This window comes from Mastigoproctus giganteus, chromosome 9, assembly GCF_048544385.1.
Source record: "Mastigoproctus giganteus isolate SK-2022 chromosome 9, ASM4854438v1, whole genome shotgun sequence".
NCBI classification, from domain to species: Eukaryota; Metazoa; Arthropoda; class Arachnida; order Uropygi; family Thelyphonidae; genus Mastigoproctus; species Mastigoproctus giganteus.
The window spans coordinates 148,207,042-148,225,323 of NC_143583.1; the positions used below are offsets into that span (position 1 = coordinate 148,207,042).

The window sequence follows — 18,282 nt, forward strand, 5'->3', positions numbered from 1 at the left end:
AGCGGCTGTTAGTTGTGTTAGTGAGAGATATGAAAAAGAAACAGAAAGGTGACTTTCCTTTCTGGGCCTTTGCCTACTTCCTGTAGTGTCAAAGAGCTACTCTAGTATAAAATGAGAAAAACAGTAATCATAACCGAGTGGGTAAAGTACCTGCCTGGCAACCCAAAGGTCGCGGGTTCGATTCCCGCCTCGGGCTTGGATCAAAGTACTGCAAAAACCTTGGGAGGTGCAATATGGCCACAGAAGCCGATGCGCCAACAACTACCAAATCAAAAAAAAAAAAAAAGTAATCATAACAAAAATAAAGATCGCTTTGAGACGATCGCTTTAATGAATGCACTATAATCACTTGGCCACAGAATGCTTGGCACCCTAGGCCACTTGCCGAGTCTATATTGATATTGGATGCTACAAATTTATTGAATGATGCGTGGAACAACGTTACTTTAACAACCATATTGAATTGCTTCAAGAAATTAAAAGTAAATTCAAATGAAATTTCAATTGTAGAGGAAGATGGAAACGAAGAAAACAACTTACCAATATCCTAATGGTTGCTACATAACAACGTTGTAGGTTTTAATACTGATAATTTTGATGAATTTGTACAGCTTATTATACAACATCTTCGATGACAACTTATTAACTAGTGGTCTTCCTACAGAGAGTGACATTGTAGATGCTGTGCTCAACAAAGACGATAACGATGATGGTAAAGACAATGATTATTATGATGATATGATGACAATTGAAAGTGAATCAAAATCAGTACTGACAATCTCACAAGCTCAAGGTGCAATGGACGCGTTAGTCAAATTTTTTTGAGGGAACTGAGGCAAGTAATGAGACTTTTAACATTGAGTGTTTTAAGGGGAAACTTAAGAAATATCAAAGTGAAATCTTTAAAACAAACATCAATTTTAAGATTCATAAATAAAGACTAATTGAAATCGTGTTTATTATTAAAGAATTTTTTTTTTTAAATTACAGAGAAGTAAATTGTGTTTAGTATTAAGTGTATGGTTTTAAAATTACAGACAAATAAATTGTGTTTAGTATTAAGTGTACTGTAGATTATACAAACATATTAATACAAATAATATGTAGGTATATACTTATATTATTTTCTTCTCTCTAATGTTTCTTTTGTTTTTTGAATCTATCTTTTTATCAAGTTATTGAGAATTTAAAAAAAAATAGGAGGTAGATTTAACTCATCACTGATATAAAGTGTTCATTGTTTAATGGCCCCTTAGTTCAGAATGATCTACACATTTACCAAGTCTCAAATAAAAAAAATTAATTTTCCATTACACATGGAAAATTAATGGACAACTATATCAGCGATAACGGAGATGGGGTTTCCCCATCTCCGTTATCGCTGATATAGTTTACTCACTATATAGTGATATAGTGAGTAAACTATATATATAGTTTACTCACTATATCAGTGATAACGGAGATGGGGTTTCCCCATCTCCGTTATCACTGATATAGTGAGTAACGGTTATAATGAGGAAATTTTTTTGGTTCCTTGATGCTCGTTATAACCAAGTTTGACTGTATTACTGTTTTTAGAGATATGCATGTCCGCAAATCATTTAGATTTGTGAAAGGATCCAAAAAAAAAAAAAAAAGTTTAAAAAGCCCTGATATAATATACAGTGCAGTGATGTTTATCACCAGTTTGACAAACCAGCTACAAGATAACTGCTTATTTTCCTAATGTTTTCCTTCAGTTCCTCTACCACTTCCTCTGAACATGTCCAGTCAGGCCGACCGGGCTAGCCGGGTGGGTAAAGTACCTGCCTAGCAACCTAAAGGTCGCGGGTTTGAATCCCGCCTCAGGCTTGGATCAAAGTACTGCAAAAACCTTGGTAGGTGCATTATGGCCACAGAAGCTGATGTGCCAACTACCAAAAAAAAAAAAAAAAAAATGTTCAGTCAGAAATAACTTTTATAGTTCGACTTGTTCAAATAAAACTTTTCCCATACAATTTTGACAGATGATATTTTAATTAATGTCATTTGTCCAAGTCATGGGTTTGATGAATCACAAAGAGAGGGAGGGGAGAAACTAGAAAAGTGTTGGTGGATGTCATCAGTACCAAATTCAAATTCTATATACTGTATTTTGCTTTTTGTTCTTAAAAAAGAAAAACAAAAATTGCCATTGAATTGTGTAAATGCAGTACTCATGCACAGTTCATGGTCATTACAGGTAGAATGTAGGTGGATTTGGTAGTGCAGTTGCCAAATCCACAGGTAGGTGGATTTGGCAATTGCACATTTTTGGACAATAAATTTAAACAGGCATGAATTGTCAGATTAAATATCAAAATCAGAGTATACATAGGTAAACAGAAAATGCATCAGTAGCTTTCTCAGTGGGCAGCATGACTGCATGATTAACTTTACATGACAAAGGGCTACATGATTAACTTATTGTTTATTGACCATATTATTTTTATTCCTGTTTGTTACCTTTGGCTGTTGGTTAACATTTGTCAACAAGAAATTTGCAGTTGGAAAACCTAGGCACAATGGAATTGTCAAGCTACTATGCTATGCAGCAAATTTTCAAAATGTTCTGTTTATTTTATTTGCATTTCTTGGTGTTTTTTATGTATGTTGATTCTGAATATGGGTATGCTGATTCTGAATATTACTTTAGAATCATAGCATCAATGGTTTGTTCAGAATGAAAGAAAAATAAATGTGTAATAATATTGTAATACTTGTATATCAGATTCATTAACAACCTTTATCTTCGGTACAGAATACAGTATTAATCTTTGTTACAGTGAGCAAAAAAAAAATCACAACTAAAAAGGTAAGAACCCTTCTCAGGTTAATCAAAATTTTTTTTTTTAAAAACTACATTTGAACATCTTTCTTTTGTAGTTAGTGATCATTCTGAACTAAGAATTAGATATAGGTGCCCATCATAGCCTCATCCCTCCTTTTTTTGCCAACTCTTCTCCAGACTGTATCCTGATGGAATCTATTCTCTTGCTGTTACCAAATCTGTTCATTAACATCACCCAGATTTGGTATGACGAAATCCAGGTGAGAGTGCAAATATAAATAATTTTTTCAATCAACTTGTCAATTAGTTCTTTCTAATTTTCACTCTTAATATTACCAAAAAAAAAACCCATTTGCTTGCTAGCTATTTCATTCAGTATCAGTCATTTTGTCTTGCAGTTCTTGTGAGGCCAACATCTCTTTAACTTGTGGACCAATAAATATGCCATTTTTCATTTTTGTAACAGACAGTTTTGGAAATATAGACTGTATCTGCATGAAAGTGTCAGTTTGAAAATTCAATGCTTTAACAAATTTTTTGACTAGTTCTGGCTTGATGTGAAGTGGTGGAAGAAGATTTGTTTCTTGGAACCAAGGTGGTTTACCTACTTTGTGTGTGCCATGTTGCAGCTCAATTTAAAACTCAATTTTGTTGCATCATTAATTTTCAGATTTCAATTAACCCGTTTAACCCTTTTACTAATAATATTTTTGGTTTGTAATATTTAAACTAATAATATTTTTGGTTTTCATTTTAAGGAAAGGTAAAATCTCTATTCTTTTGTTAATCATTATTATTCAACTTTCAGTTAAATACTTTAACTGAAAGCTGAATATTAGTGATTCACAAATGTGTCTTAAAAAATACTCATCGATATCTCTGTAATGCAGAGCTGAATTCATGAGCATTTTTTCAAGATTATTAACAAAAATAAAACAGTCTTTTTCCTTTTTTTTTTTTTTTTTTTTTGAGAACAACTGAAGGACATCATAGGATATTCATAAAATGTATTCTTAGGAATAAATCATTGTTCTTTTTTTTTTTGAGAACAACTGAAGGACATCATAGGATATTCATAAAATGTATTCTTAGGAATAAATCATTGTTTCGCAACAGGGGGTAGTACTGCCCCTTTGGGGGGGGTTGATTTTGACTTTCAAATCTTATTTAAAGTTATGTGAGTCATTCAGTTTTTTGTTGCAAACTTATTTAACTATTATATATGAGGGTTATCCCAAAGGCAATGCACAAAAGTGGTTAATTTAAAATTAAGTTATTTTATAACATAATTACATTAAAAGCCTTCAGTGTGGTTTCCTTCATGGTGTATGACTGCTTCCCAACATTTGGGTTATTTTTGAATGCTGTTACACTGTCTGCTGAAGTTAAGATGTCTGGTGTGTTGTATTATGGCTGCACTCAACACTTCTAAAGACAGAAATCTTTGTCCATGCAACAGTTCTATGAGATTGTAATTTAATTATTGTAGGAATAGATTGTAATCAAAAGGACTCCTATCAGGACTATGGCAGGTAATGTAGTGTTTTTTACTTGTAATTGTTGAAACAAAGCCGTACAGACTGTGTTATCGGACCTTGTGTTGTCATGCAATAGGAGTTCACTATAGCCACCTCTGACAAATTTTTGGGCATAATTTCTGATGAAGGAATGTTGCATAGCAGTCTCCAGTTACTAATTTTTTAAGTGGTACATGACCTTCATAACCACAGGCCATGATGACTATTTGTTTCATGTTTGATTGTTGCTGGCAACATTTACAGGGATGTGGTGAAGATGGATGCTTCCACTGAGCTGATCATGACTTCAGTTCAAAGTTGCATGTCTCAACGATGGCAATTTTAAAAACTCTTCAACTTCCTGTTGGTAACGTGTAAAATTTCTTTTTGCTTTGTTCATTGTTCATTTGACAGCAAATGTGAGGCCTATTAGGCAGCAACTTTTCATTTTTGTAACACCCCGGTTAAGGTTCAGCAAACAGATAATTGCAGTATTCCAGATTTGTTAGCTGTTTCTTCACATCTGTCTTCCTCCAAAATGGTGGAAATAATGACTGCCAATGTATTGTCTGTAGATGTTCTCAGTTTACTTGAGTGTTACTTGTCTACTTCAACACTGGTCTGACCTTGACAAAATCTTTGAGACCAATCTGAAATCATGCTGCGCTCTACTGTTAACTCACTGAACACTTCCAACAACAATTTATAAATTTGTGTCAGTGTCCAACCATGTAAAGTTTCAATTTTGATAAAAGGTCTTTTATCTGAAAACTAATCTGACTTGAAGGAGTATCACTATTCATTTTTAAAACCCTTTACACAAACATTTGATGCAGGAATTCTGTTTCAAGTATGCTAATGTTGATGCTACTTCAAACTATTATCCTGATACATGTCAGTTGTGAAGTTATATTACGTGAGGAGCATGTGTGCAGTGGGCATTGCTTTTCAATAAAATTTGTGTTATTATTATGATCCCAATGTTTGCAATTAATGATATTTAATAAAATAAATAAATCATGTTGAAAAACTTAATTCCCACAAGTTGAGTGTTCTCGAATCTCGTGCTCTCTGAGTGCTGGGGAGGACAGCACATTCTAGATCTTTTGCTTATGTCATAAATCTTTGAGTGTTGGAAGCTCTCAGACTCTTTCTTCGCAACTATGAATAGAGATGCACTCCATATATATAGATCAGAACTTGTAAAGAATTTGATTAAAACTGTAGAAATCAAAAGATATTGTCAAAATAGTGAGTGCTATAATAATTGTTTGTGTTAACTATAAAGTGAAAAGATTTGGTAATGATATATTTTATTTGTCACCTGGTGGGGTTTTACCAAATATTTTTCTCAATGGTAAATTTATAATTTATATTTTAATTTATGATTTAAGTTATAAATACAATTATATATTAAATAACATCAATATATAATATTTGTGTTACAAATGATGCTGCTTATTATGATCACTTTTGGACTCAGCTTAATTGATAACAATAACCAAACAAGGTTAAGAAACAAGAAAGCAGTTGTTCAACATTGTTTATTAATGTAGAGTGGAAATATGTACATAAAATGGTAGAAGTGGACAGAAAGAATGCATTAAAATCAAGCAATATAATTTGATTGCCCACTTTAATTTGATTGCCCACTGTTTCTTCGAGAAAGCCATCAAGAAAAGCGAAACTGCCACAATATTTCTGAAATACTCCTATATTAGATTTTAATATAGAAAATATTAAAATCTAGAATTAGAAAAGGGTTAATGCTCTATTGTAAGACACTCAGATTAGTAGAAGTTTTTAGCTACTATCCTGGAGGAATGACACCAATAACCATATGAACTGTATGTAGGAACAGCAATAACTAGTCAAGCAATGTGTCGGAGTTCAAGAACAAATTGGGATGTTACATAATCACTTCTACTGCATATGTAGAAAGTGTGATAAGGCAAAAAAAAAAAAAAAAAAAACCCCGTAACATCAGTTTTTTTAATTATGTATTAGTATACTTCTGATCAATCAGGATTTCATAAAAGCAGTAGCTATAAATGAATCATAACATCTAGCATTATCATAATAAGCAGTGTGCACTGTAAATAGCAGTGATATTCAAACTGGGTTCCATGAGACATTTTCTGAAGTTTTGCAAAAAATTTAATTTTTGTTTTGTTTCATAATTATATTTTCCTTTCTACTTCTCACCATTATAATAAAAATAAGTAAAGTACATTTTCAGTAAAGTACATATATTTTTAAAAATTTTAAGTCTAAAAAATCTAAAAATGTATCTAAAAACACGTATTAACTTAGTAGAATTCCACAGAAATAAGATTTAGAGACAAGGGTTCTGTAGATGTTGAAAGTTTGAAGACAATTGGTATATAGTAGTAGTAGTAGTGGCATGTGATGCAAGAAAGCAAGTGTATGAGCTTATGCAGCATCAGCCAAAAAAAAAAAAAAACAAATCACACCATTCCCTCCAAATGCCTGTCCAGTTCCTCTTTAAATTTATTCAACCTATCAACTTCCACAACGACAGATGGAAGTTTGTTCCAGCAATTAACCATCCGCTGGCTAAAGGCAAATTTCCGCACATCTATTCTAGCTGTCCTTTCTTAATTTGAATTTATGCCCCCTTAGGTTCCTCATCTGAACAAGTGGAAGGATCCCATCAGAATTCAGCATGCTCAACCCTTTCAAGGCCTTATACACCTCAATCAGATCACCGCGCAGGTGCCTAGTCTCCAGCCACTGCAATTTGCAGAACTTAAGCCTCTCTTGGTAAGAGGATCCCTTCATTCCCCTCACCAATCTTGTTGCCCTTCTCTGTACACGCTCAAGTAAGGCTAAAATGAGGCCTCCAGACTTGTACGCAGTACTCAAGGCATGGCCTGACCATTGCCTTATACAAAGGGACAATCACCTCCTTTTCCCTGCTAGCAAAATTCCTATATATCATTGACAAAACCCCATGACCTGCCTGGCAGCCTGTCTGCATTGCTCAGAAAACTTCATATCTGACTGCACAATTACTCCCAGGTCTTTCTCATTTTCTACTACCTTAAGTGTAGTACCACACAGTTGGTATGTTTCTCTGGGGTTACTTCTACCCGTACGCAGTACTTTGCATTTGTCAAGGTTAAACCTCAGTTGCCACTTCTTAGCCCATATGCCCAAATTTTCTAGATCCTGTTGCAGTAGCACACTACCATTACTGTCATTAACAACCCTGTCAACCTTTGTATCATCTGCAAACTTTGACATTAAGCCTGATATACCTTCATCAATATCATTGATAAATATACAAAACAACAGTGGACCCAACACCGAACCCTGTGGGACTCCACTAATAACATTAGTCCACGAAGAGCAGCACCCAATGATTACCACCCTCTGCCTTCTCCCACTTAACCATCCTTTTATCCATTGTAGCAACTTACCCTTAATACCATTCTGCTCCAGTTTGTACAATAGTCTTCCATGCGCAACAGTGTCAAAAGCTTTCCTGAAATCCAAATATATGATCAAAATTATTTTTTGCATCCAGTTCCTTTGTAACCACATCATAATATCCTATCAAATTTGTCAGACAAGACTTTCCCTTAACAAACCCATGCTGTGTCTGAATTATTGCTGCAGTCTTGTCTAGATGATCCTGCAATGCATCTTTAACCAGTGACGCCATTATTTTACCTGGAACAGAAGTTAAACTAAGTGGTCTGTAATTACTCGTGTCACCCTTCGATCCCCCCTTTGTGAATTGGGGATACATTTGCACATCTCCGTTTTTAGCTATTTTAAATCAATAAAGATTTTTACTTGTATTTAAAATTTATTTGTTGATGTTATTTCTTTATTGATTTATCTTTTTTACATTTTATACCGTTGTTATTTTATATCTTGACTTGGTGACCTTAATAACTAGGTCAATAAAATAAAAATTTTTAAATATCATCTAGTTTTGGCGCATTATAGCCTTAGTTGCTAATGTGCCAATAAAACCAAACAAACAAACAAACAAACAATGCACATCTCCAGTCCATGGGAACCTCCCCTGAGTCCAAGGATGCTCTCATAGTTATGGCCTCCTTTAATATAACTGAATAGATCCCATCCACCCAAGGTTGTTGTTGTTGTTATTTGGTTTTTAGGAGCATTAGCAACTAAGGCCATATTGCTCCGGGGATATACGGTGGTCATTCCCTGACCTTTCCGTATCCTCCGTATTTGGTGGTCACGGGCTTGAACCCCGGTCTAATCAAGAAGCGTGTGCTAAGCACTGCTGCTCCTGCCCACCTGGCTACAGAGGCACCCCACCCCAGGTGCTTTTCTTATGTTCAACTTCAACAATTTCTCCTCCACTTTGCTCTCAGTTATTACAAAATCATTAAGTATCCTTCTACAATTTGATAACCATCTGCCATTTTCAAACCTTACTAATTCCTCATGTGTGAATGTAGATGCAAAATACTCATTCAGTTTGTTTGCTATCTGAGCAGGATCATCAACAGTTGAACCATCGATATCAAGTGGAACCAATCAGATTCCTCCCCTTCCTTTTAGAGTTTATATAAGTAAAGAAATTCTTGTTGTTTTTCTTAGCATCTTTTGCCAAGGATTTCTTGTAACCTGCCTTCGCCTGCCTAACCTCCTTTGTGACTTGATTACAGATTAGCATGTATCTGCCATAGGCTTCTGAGTCGCTTGATAATTTATATGCATCCCATGCATTTTTCTTCTCTGTTATGAGTCTCATTAGTTCATTAGATAACCATTTAGGCCTAAACCTTGAACAATAATTCTTAATAGGTATGAAACTTTTAGTAGCATCCACGATTAATTCCTTGAATGCTTCCCACTTAGAATTTACTGTTGGTAACATCATCAGTTGGTCCCACTGTACAGAATTTAAAAACTGTCTGAGACCACTATAGTTACTTTTTCGGAAGCAAAAACCCCTTCCTTTACCTCTGATGGTAATTAAATCTTTAAGTAAATCCCACATCAGTACACTGTGATCACTGCCACCTAGTGGTTCCTTTATCTGCAAATTCTTAATACACGAATGATCACTGCTGATAACCAGATCAAGAGTATTACTCTCTCTGGTTGCCTCTCGAACATGCTGCTGCAGAAAACAATCATCCAATATATTCACAAAAGTCTGACTAGTGTGTGAGTGACCAAACCACAAGTTCCAGTCAATATCTGGGAAGTTAAAATCCCCCATTATAAGACATTCTGATTTTCTAGTCCACTCTATTTCTCTGTACAATTGTTCATTGTACTCATTCGAGTCATTAGGCCTATAACACACTCCTACTCTTATTTTTGCTTTCGCAGTGCTTATGTCACACCAAACTGACTCAACAGTGCACTGTTCATGTATATCAACTGGGTGCACTTCTTTTGATTTTATGTTTTTCTTAACAGCATAACACCTCCTTCCTTTCTATCCTTTCTGTACTCCCCAAATTCCAGTTCTGCATTCCTTATATCTGTGTGACACCATGTCTCTGCTATCCCAACAATATCCGCCTTTGATGTCTTGACCAACACTTCAAATTCATCACAGTTATTTACTATACTTCTAGCATTGGCATACATGCTCCTATTCCTAGTTACCATAACACATCCCATATACCCACCTATTTCACGATGACTGCCATCCGTCCCTGAAACCCCCAACACCCCTCGCTCCAGGTCGCTACTTATTCTAATAGGAGTTGTGCAAGAATCACCTTCACCTTTGCCTGCGACTACTGTTAAACTATTAGTCCTTGTATCGCCCCAAGCTATCAGTTTTCCGACCCACCTAACACTGCCTCGATAGCATCAGCAAATATTCTTGCATCCTTTCTATTTAAGTGTATCCCATCCCTGTAGAAGCAGTCTCTCTCTCTCCTGTTAACAAGTACAGACCAGGCTGAAAAAATTCTATCCCTTGAGCCTTGCACAATCTTTCCAGGGCCGAATTGATCAACAAGGCTCTCATCATATACGCCCTTCTATCGTGTCTGGGCAGAATTGCAGACACTTTCAAATTCAACCCTAATTCCCGGCTTTTTTTCAACAGTGACCTGTACTTGTTAAGTAATTCTGCTGGTCTCCTACTCTTAATATCATTAGAGCCAACATATACAACTATATCACCTTTTGTGCCCCTAGTTATAGTATTAGTAGTGCAAATGATGCAAGTAAGCAAACTTATAGAGTATCAGCCAAAAAAAAAAAAAAATAAATAAATACCCGTCCATCCCTTCCAAGAATTTGTTTAGTTCTTCCTTGAATTTATTCAAACTACCCACTTCCACAACAACACGAACAAATGAAAGTGTGTTTCAACAATCAAATACCTGCTGGCTGAAGGCAAACTTCTCACATATTTGTCCTGCTACCATCCTTCATCAGTTTGAATTTATGTCCCCTCATGTGTGTAGTCTCAGCAAAAGGAAGAATGCCGTTAATATTGAGCTTATTCAGTCAATTCAAGGACTTAAACACTTCAATCATATCTCCTTGCTGGGCCTAGTGTCCAGAACTCTCAGTATGCAGAATTGAAGCCTTTCTTGGAAATAGCACCCATTTGTTCCCTTCACCAGTCTCATCACTATGCTGAGTGTAGTACCACAGTTGGGATTACTGCTACCCACATGCAGCACCTTGCATCAATGTAAAACTTCAACAGCCATTTCTCAGCTCATCAGCCTAATTTTTCTAAGTTAACTTTCCTAAGTTAACCAACCTTGTATCATCTGCAACATTAAACCTGATATACCATCATCAATGTATATTAATAAATATTGAAAACAATGATGGGCACAGCACTCATCCCTGGGGTACTCCACTAATAACATTAGACCAGAAAGAGCAGTGCCCATTGATAACTACTTTCTGTTTTCTCCCAGTCAACTCCCTCTTTACCCATAGAAGTAACTTGCCCTTAATGCCACATTGCTCCAATTTGTACAGCAGTCTTTTAGGTACAACAGTATGAAAAGCCTTCCTGAAATTCAAGTATATGATATCAGAATTACTTTTGCATCCAGTTCCTTTGTTACTGCATCATAGTATCCAATCAGATTAGTCAAACAAGACTGCTCCTTAACAAATCCATACTGTTACAGCATTGTGGTTGCATTTTTGTCTAGATGGCATTGCTTCTTTAATCAGTGAGTCCATTATTTTCCCTGGAATGGATGTTAAGACAACGGGTCATTATTCATGTCCCCTTTTGATCCTCCTTTGTGAATTGGGTATAAATTCATACATCTCCAGTCCATGTGGAGCTCCCTTGAATCCAAGGATATTCTCATAATTATGGCCAAGGGTTTGCTTAACTCTTTTGCTGTCTCCCTTAATATAATTGGATAGATCCCATCCACCCCAGGCACCTATTTGTGTTTTGTTTCAACAATTTATCTTCCATTTTCATTTAGTTCCCAATTAGAGATTGATAAAAATTCTGTCATCCCTTTCCCTAAAGGATTCCTCATGTGTGAATGTAGATGTAGAATACTTATTCAGTTTGTCAGCAATCTGAGCAGAGTCATTAACAAATAAACCATTGATATCAAGTGACCTAATGTGATTTAACTCCTTCCTTCCTTCTTCTGTTAATACACGTATAGAAGTCTTTGCATTCTTGCCAGAGACTTCTTGTAATCTGCCTTAGCTTGCCTAATCTCCTTTGTGACTTGATTACAGACTAGTTTATATCTACCATAGGCATCTCTCTGACTTGATAATTTATATGTATACCATACATTTTCATTCTCTGCCACAAGTCTCTTCAGTACATCTGACATCCACTGAAGTCTAAGTCTTGAACAGTACTTCTTGTTTGGTAGGGAAGACTTAGGAGTTTTTATTATTATTTTCCCTGAATGCTTCCATTTAAAATTTCCTGTTGGTGACATCGTCTGTTGGTCTTCCAGCATAGAATTTAAGAACTGTTTGAGAGCATCGAAGTCACCTTACAAAAGCAAAAGTCTATCCATTTACCCTTGACAGTAGTTATGTCTTTAAGTAAACTCCTCCAGGCGCCTCCGTAGCCAGGTGGGCTGGAGCAGCAGTGCGTAGCACACACGCTTCTTGATTAGCCCGGGGTTCGAGCCCATGACCACCAAATACGGAGGATGCAGAAAGGTCAGGAAATGACCACCGCATATCCCCGGAGAAAATTGGCCTTTGTTGCTAATGCTCCTAAAAACCAAATAACAACAAGTAAACTCCACTTTAGTATACTGCGATCACTATCACCCTGTGGGGTTTTTACCTACATTACTCTTTATTTCTGCATTAAATGTATTAAAAATAAAACTTTCTAGATAACAGAAAAATCAAAATAATGGCATCTTCAGGGATTCAAGAATATAATGACTATTTAGATTGTTACACCAGTCTGAAGAATATTCATTGATCACAATGCTCTGCTTTTTCCTTGCAGCCGCTGTGTGATCCAACTTTGAATCTTTCCTGTAATCTAAACATGTTCCAACTTATACAGTAACCTCTCATGAAGGTTGACTTGCTGCATCATAGCCTTAGTTGCTCATGTGCCATAAAAACTAAAATCTCTCTCAGTAACTCACTTGCTCTCACTCTCATGAGGGACTTAGTCAGATGACTTGCTACACTCCAAATAAACTATGCCAAAAATTGTTTCTTACATCCAACTTATCTGTGTCAAAATAACTTACCAGCTTAGTTAAACGTGATTTTCCCTTAACAAAACCATGATGTGTGTCCTACAGAATGCTTTTTATTTCTAAATATCACTGATTGCTTGGTGCCTCCGTAGCCAGGTGGGCAGGAGCAGCAGTGCGTAGCACATGCTTCTTGATTAGACTGGGGTTCGAGCCCATGACCACCAAATACGGAGGATGCAGAAAGGTCGGGGAATGACGACCGCATATCCCCGGAGCAATATGGCCTTAGTTGCTAATGCTCCTAAAAACCAAATAACAAACAAACATAAGGCTACAGCAGTAATAGGCAAGCATATTGAATGTACACTTGCCTTCATACTGTTTTCTATCCAAGAAATGTGCTGGGAAAAATCTTTCCCATATTTGTCAATGGCATTACCAAAGTTCATGTGGAAAAATTTATGATGTAAATGTAGAAAATGAGTTTTTAATCTCACACTACAATCCAGTTCTTTGTACATTTGAGGAGTTGATTAACAAGCTCCTCATAGTTATGTGAAGGCATTCCACACTTCTCTTATATTAATATTAGTAGTAGCTAATGATGCAAGAAAGGAAGCTCATACAGCATCAACCTGTAATAATTTGTGTGAGCCTTCCTTAAATTTATTAAAAGTACCCACTTCCATCAACACCAGATAAATGTCAGATGTACTTTTAGTGGCTTGTTTGCAGGCAGATCAAGAAATGGAAATTAGTAAGAAAGTAAGCACTTCAACCTGCTACAGTGTAATCTAACTTTAGTTTCTTAAAGGGTTGGAGATTATTCTCAGATGTTTCTTGGTACTTCCTTTACAGTATCATCAGTGAATGCCAGAAATGCTGTCCCTATTAAGCTTCACATACTACCACACCTTGTTTTCCTGTTATTATTTTTTGCTTTGGATGGATTTTAATTCACTGTTTTAAAATTTTTCATCTACATTTCCTGCCTGACTATTGTTAACTATTAAAAAAGACCTTACAGTAAAATGTGTGCTTTGACAGTGAAATTTAATTTCTAGTACAGTGTGGGCATTATAAAAAATCTCCTCTTTTTTGCAAAAAACCTCCTGTGTTTTTGCTTGTTTAGGCCTTACAGCCTGTTTTCCTCCTGTTTAAAAATGCCCAGTTGCCAACTTTTTAAAGTCAAAATTTGGCAGTTATGAAATGATATACATTATAAAACAAAAGAAGGTATTTTAGTCAATTCATAGACAAACACTGGTATTAGGCATGAAATATGGTGCCTAGCCAGTCAGTTAATATACTTTAACACTTCTATATCTATTATGTATAGTGTGATATTTTATTTTAAGTAAACATTATGACTAAGGAGATATAAATTCTGACAGTAGATTCATCTCCAAATACTCCAAGAAACTTTTAAGAAACATTGTTGAAGAAATATTATTTCTTCAACAACGTTAAGAGACTTCAACAAAAGAGTATTTATAACATTAAGAAATACTCTTTTGCATTATTTCTTGTACAGAAATAATGCAAAAGAAATTGCAGTATCTCTCAATGCTGACTTCTTAATAGGAACTTGACAGTGTAGACAAAAAATTTTTGATGATTAGGGACAAAAAGGAACAGTAAGGCAGGAAATTTAGCAGAGGAAATATTCAAATGCGAGTTTTTCTGTATTACAAGTGACACCATTTGAGTTGAAAGAGCAGTTTGAACAATATGAAAATAACAAGATTTAGTTGCCCATTGCATGAATATACAAAAAAGTCTGTTCATATATATCAGAATAGACCCTTGTGATGAACTGAAAAATCTTCCTTTCTACCTATTGGGAAAGATTTACTGTGGAAACTCTTCAATTTACCCATAACACAAATATATGATCAGTATATATGTTTTACTGTCCCTTCCAGTATGGTTGCTAGTGCCAAAAGAAGTTTCTCAGAAATTGAACCAATTAAAACCACCTTTGACCTCAGTGACAGATGAGATTGATAGAAACATCAGCTTGTCATCAACTGTGATTTCACTAGCCAAAAGGCATGAAAAGTAATTAAAATGTGCATATTGGGCTTTGTTTCAGCTTTACAAAAACAAAATGCATACATTATGTACATCAGCCAAATCTAGTTATTTTCAGTTATTTATAATTATGTTAATAAAATTTGTTTTTTATTATCAAATAAACATTTACCTGACATAATCAGATTTATTTAAAACCGATTTTAAAATAAAAAATCTAAATATTTCCTTTCTTTATGTTGTTACACCAAAAAACATTTTTATAAAGTGGAACAGGGGTTCAGTAGGACCACTCTCCCTGTTGCTGTGTATTTTGTGTGTAGGTAATGTCAATATATTAAAAGAAGTATTCAAGCGCTTCTACCTGCGTGAACTAAATTTCTTGATTCCATTTGTAAACTATATACAGATGGAAATTAGACATTTCACAGTATGTTCCTTATTAATGCAGTAATTTCTGTTGTTGCTATTTATTTTAATATAGTGAAAAGGATATTAATTTGAGGATGTCTGAACATGGCCAGAATCAAAAAAATATTAGGCTGGATATTATATGGTAATAATGGAAGAAGAAATAGCAACACTAGTTCAATATATGTAGGTGAAGAGGAAAGTGAAGAAGTATAAGTTAAATTACACAAAGGTAGAAGCCATGTCAATACTCCTATTAAATTGCTAATTCTGACAAAGATTCAAAATATCTAATTTCTTTAAAAGAGACAGTATAGTTGGGAGGGGATTATCTGCATCTGATTAAATTTGTAGTTATTAATGTTTAATGCTTAGATCAAAATTTGATTTTCTAAAAAATTATATTGTGTTCTATTTGATTTCAATTCTTTTATATTCAGTTTTGATTTGCATATGAATATTTTCTTAAAAGTTTCTTTTTCTTTTCATCATATTTATGTCCTTTAATATCATATAAATTAACGTATGTTGTTGGACTATAAATAAATTTGCTTGTTTTTATGAACTAAAACTTGAAAAAAAATATATATAATTATATTTCATAATTCGGATTTTTCACTAATTAGGATTAGCCTTTCCTCCTCCACTAGTCTGAATTATTGAGATTTTACTGTATTTCATTAACAGCTCTTACAGATCATCCTTAATTTATTTTATTTTTCCCCTCCCCTAGGGTGATGATGTGACAAGCGATCAGACTGTCTCACAAATTAGTGGCTCTGGAAACTATGACTATATGGAGAATTTTGGCTAAATTCTTTGTTCTTTTTGTTTTATTATTACTCTTATTTATCACTGCCTGTATAATTTTTAAATGCCTCATATGGGAAGCTACCTTCTGCCACAGTATAATGCCTTATTTGAAGTCCACTTGCCTTTACTGCATATTGAAATTTGGAATGTATCCACTGTATATATATATATTAACTTATGGATGGTAATTAGTCTTTATCAAATAATTTCATGCTTTGCTTGAGATTTAAATTCTGCTTATTCTTGTGAATAGACATCACAGTTTATAAGTATATATTACACAAATTGTTTATATATATTACAATTTTACAATATTTTACAAATTACAATTTCAATATCAAAAGGATGTTATGTTGATAGTTCATAAAATCAGCAAAAGAACAAAGTTATATAGTAAATATACATTGTTTACATATATAGCATGCACATTGTATTGTAAACTGTGGTTTTATTATATTAAGAGTTCTGATATAATAGTCCGCAGTCCACTTAATCTTCTGTTGCCGGTATGGCATTTAACGGATGCCACTTTTTAAAATTTTTCCATTATTTTTTAAAATTTGGAAATGAAAGCAAATCCTCACATATACTTTTGTCCACAAATATTCTCCATCTGGTTATATACTAATTTCTGTTTTCACTTCAATATACTATGAATTGTGAGACATTAATTTTTACACATATATTCAAGGCTTTTCTTGGCATTTAATAGATGGCAGGAAAGTAAAAGCATCTGTCTTTTTTCTAGGCAATTCCCATTACTATGTTGTGTCAAAATTGAAGCTGTACAGCAAGACTATACACCAGCAATAGGTGTATAGTCTTGCTGTACAGCTTTGGTTTCCAGCTAAACACAAATAGTTGACAAAAATAAAGGTGTTCACTTTGAGTCTCTCAGACATCACACAAGCATCTGTGTTTCAATCTGGGGTATTAGTGATCTTGAAAATTCTAAAAAATAGAATAAAAGCTTTCTTTATCTCATTTATTTTTGTTTAACTTTTTTTAATTGACTTTAGCAAATCATAATTAACAGTTTATCATTTTAAATTCAATAGAAAAGCAAAAAAAATTTTTTTTTTTATATTTAAAACAAAAAGGACTGTCTCACAGATGCTATGTGGGTGTCTTTGTTAAATTGAGGGTAAGAGTGATGAAAGGTTAACTGCATCATAATTTCACACATGAAATTATGATGCAGTTAAGTGGACTGTGACCAAAAATTTTTTCAAGGGTCGGTAACATTTTTATAAACTGGCACCAAGACGTTCAAAATAGCTCACCTAAAAATATTTAAAGTATAATAATAAAATGAATTGAAAATCTATCTTAGTAAAAATCATTAGAGATGTCATTCAACATAAATTTATATTGATATATACATAGTGATGACTTATTTTAAGAATTAATAATGTGAATAAAAGCTAATTTGTAAGTATAGACAAACTGGAATATTATTATGTATATAATTTAATAATTTTGTTTTTATTGCGATTGTCATAAGTAAAATTTTAATATACAGTTGGTCTTTATAGTGACCTCCCAGGGGAACAAGAAAAACAGACATTATATCAAGAGGCTGTTATACGATTAGTTCATAAAATAAGAAGAAGAACAAAGAAAAATTTGAACATTTAATGTAATTCTATCGTATGTATCCTGGCTTCTTCTTCTGAGCTGGAATGACCCCAAGCTCAAGAGAGTAGAGTGCATGCAGTGCTGTTCGGGTGACAAGGGGCATGCACTGACCTGTTGTTTGTGAATTGCCCGCAGCACATCGGTTTCTGGTATACTGAGGTTTCCAGATGATCACCATGTGGTGCAGGTATGTAGATGATATTTTCACCATCATCCCCTGAGGTTTAGATGCACTGCTATTAGAATACCTCAACTTCCCATCTCCCCTTCATCCAGTTCACTTTAGAATTGGAAGCAAACAAGACCATTTCTTTCTTTCTTGGATGTCTTAGTGAGACAGGTAGGCCCTCGTCTGGAAACTGATATGCTGCGAGCAATTTATGAACTACAGGTCAGCACATGCCCC

At 34.5% G+C, this 18,282-nt stretch overlaps 1 protein-coding gene across 1 annotated transcript in view; it reads left to right on the plus strand.

Moving 5' to 3' along the window:
• The window catches only part of LOC150080812 (centrosomal protein 43-like), a 203,490-nt gene extending 187,114 nt beyond the window's left edge, over positions 1–16,376 (plus strand). Inside the window, exon 8 of the mRNA XM_090381485.1 lies at positions 16,159–16,376. Coding sequence (XP_090237611.1) covers positions 16,159–16,239 — 81 coding nt within the window. The 3' untranslated portion in view covers positions 16,240–16,376. The remainder of the gene's footprint in view (positions 1–16,158) is intronic.
• The last annotated feature ends 1,906 nt before the right edge of the window (positions 16,377–18,282 follow it).